The sequence below is a fragment of the Eimeria mitis genome, genomic scaffold, assembly GCF_000499745.2.
Source record: "Eimeria mitis Houghton genomic scaffold, Emh_scaff1835, whole genome shotgun sequence".
NCBI lineage: Eukaryota > Apicomplexa > Conoidasida > Eucoccidiorida > Eimeriidae > Eimeria > Eimeria mitis.
In genome coordinates, this window is record NW_013570157.1 from 3,913 (window position 1) to 4,586 (window position 674).

The 674-nt window shown below is 60.7% G+C and overlaps 2 protein-coding genes across 2 annotated transcripts in view; both read left to right on the forward strand.

Annotated features, from left to right (window-relative positions):
* The window catches only part of EMH_0044330 (uncharacterized protein), a gene marked incomplete at both ends in the record, with an annotated part of 938 nt that extends 594 nt beyond the window's left edge, over positions 1 to 344 (forward strand). Inside the window, one exon of the mRNA XM_013495949.1 lies at positions 10 to 344. Coding sequence (XP_013351403.1) covers positions 10 to 344 — 335 coding nt within the window. The remainder of the gene's footprint in view (positions 1 to 9) is intronic.
* Positions 345 to 478: 134 nt separating this feature from the next.
* Positions 479 to 674, forward strand: part of EMH_0044340 (uncharacterized protein) — a gene marked incomplete at both ends in the record, with an annotated part of 1,822 nt that continues 1,626 nt past the window's right edge. Inside the window, one exon of the mRNA XM_013495950.1 lies at positions 479 to 672. Coding sequence (XP_013351404.1) covers positions 479 to 672 — 194 coding nt within the window. The remainder of the gene's footprint in view (positions 673 to 674) is intronic.

The window sequence follows — 674 nt, forward strand, 5'->3', positions numbered from 1 at the left end:
TTCCAGCAGGGGCTGTCTATACAGATCAGCTGCTGCAGCAGCAGCAGCAGCAGCAGTTGTGGCAGCAGCTGCAACTAAGTTCTCTACTGCAGCAGCAGCAACAGCAGCAGCAACAGCAGCAGCAACCGCAGCAGCCGAGCATCAGTATCGGGATCAAGGAGCAGCAGGAGCTGCAGCTGCAGCTGCAGCAGCAAGCAGCAGAGGCATTTGCTGCTGCATCTGCTGCTGCTAAGGCCGCCTCAGGGGCTTTTGCTGCAGCAGTAACAGCAGCAGCTGCTGCTGCTGAAGTTCTTGCTGCTGCTGCAGCAGCAGCAGCAGCAGCAGAAGGCCGAGACAGGCCCTGATGCTGCCCATTCTAGGAAGTCTACAGCAGTTGCTTCAGCAGCAGCAGCAGCAGCAGCAGCAGCGGGAGCAACAGGGCTTGCAGCAGCAGCAGCCGTGTCTGCTGCAGTGAAGGCGCAGCAGCGACAGCAAGACGATGATGGTATCGGTGCAGCAGCAGCAGCTGCTGCTGCAGCAGCTGCTGCAGCGGCAGCAACTGCTGCTGCAGCCTACACTGCAGCAGCTGCGTCTCTTTACAACGCTGCAGCCACCGCAGGCGCACAAGCAGCAGCAGCAGCAGCAGCAGCAGCAACAGCAGCAGCAGCAGCAGCAGCAACAGCAGCAGCAGCAGC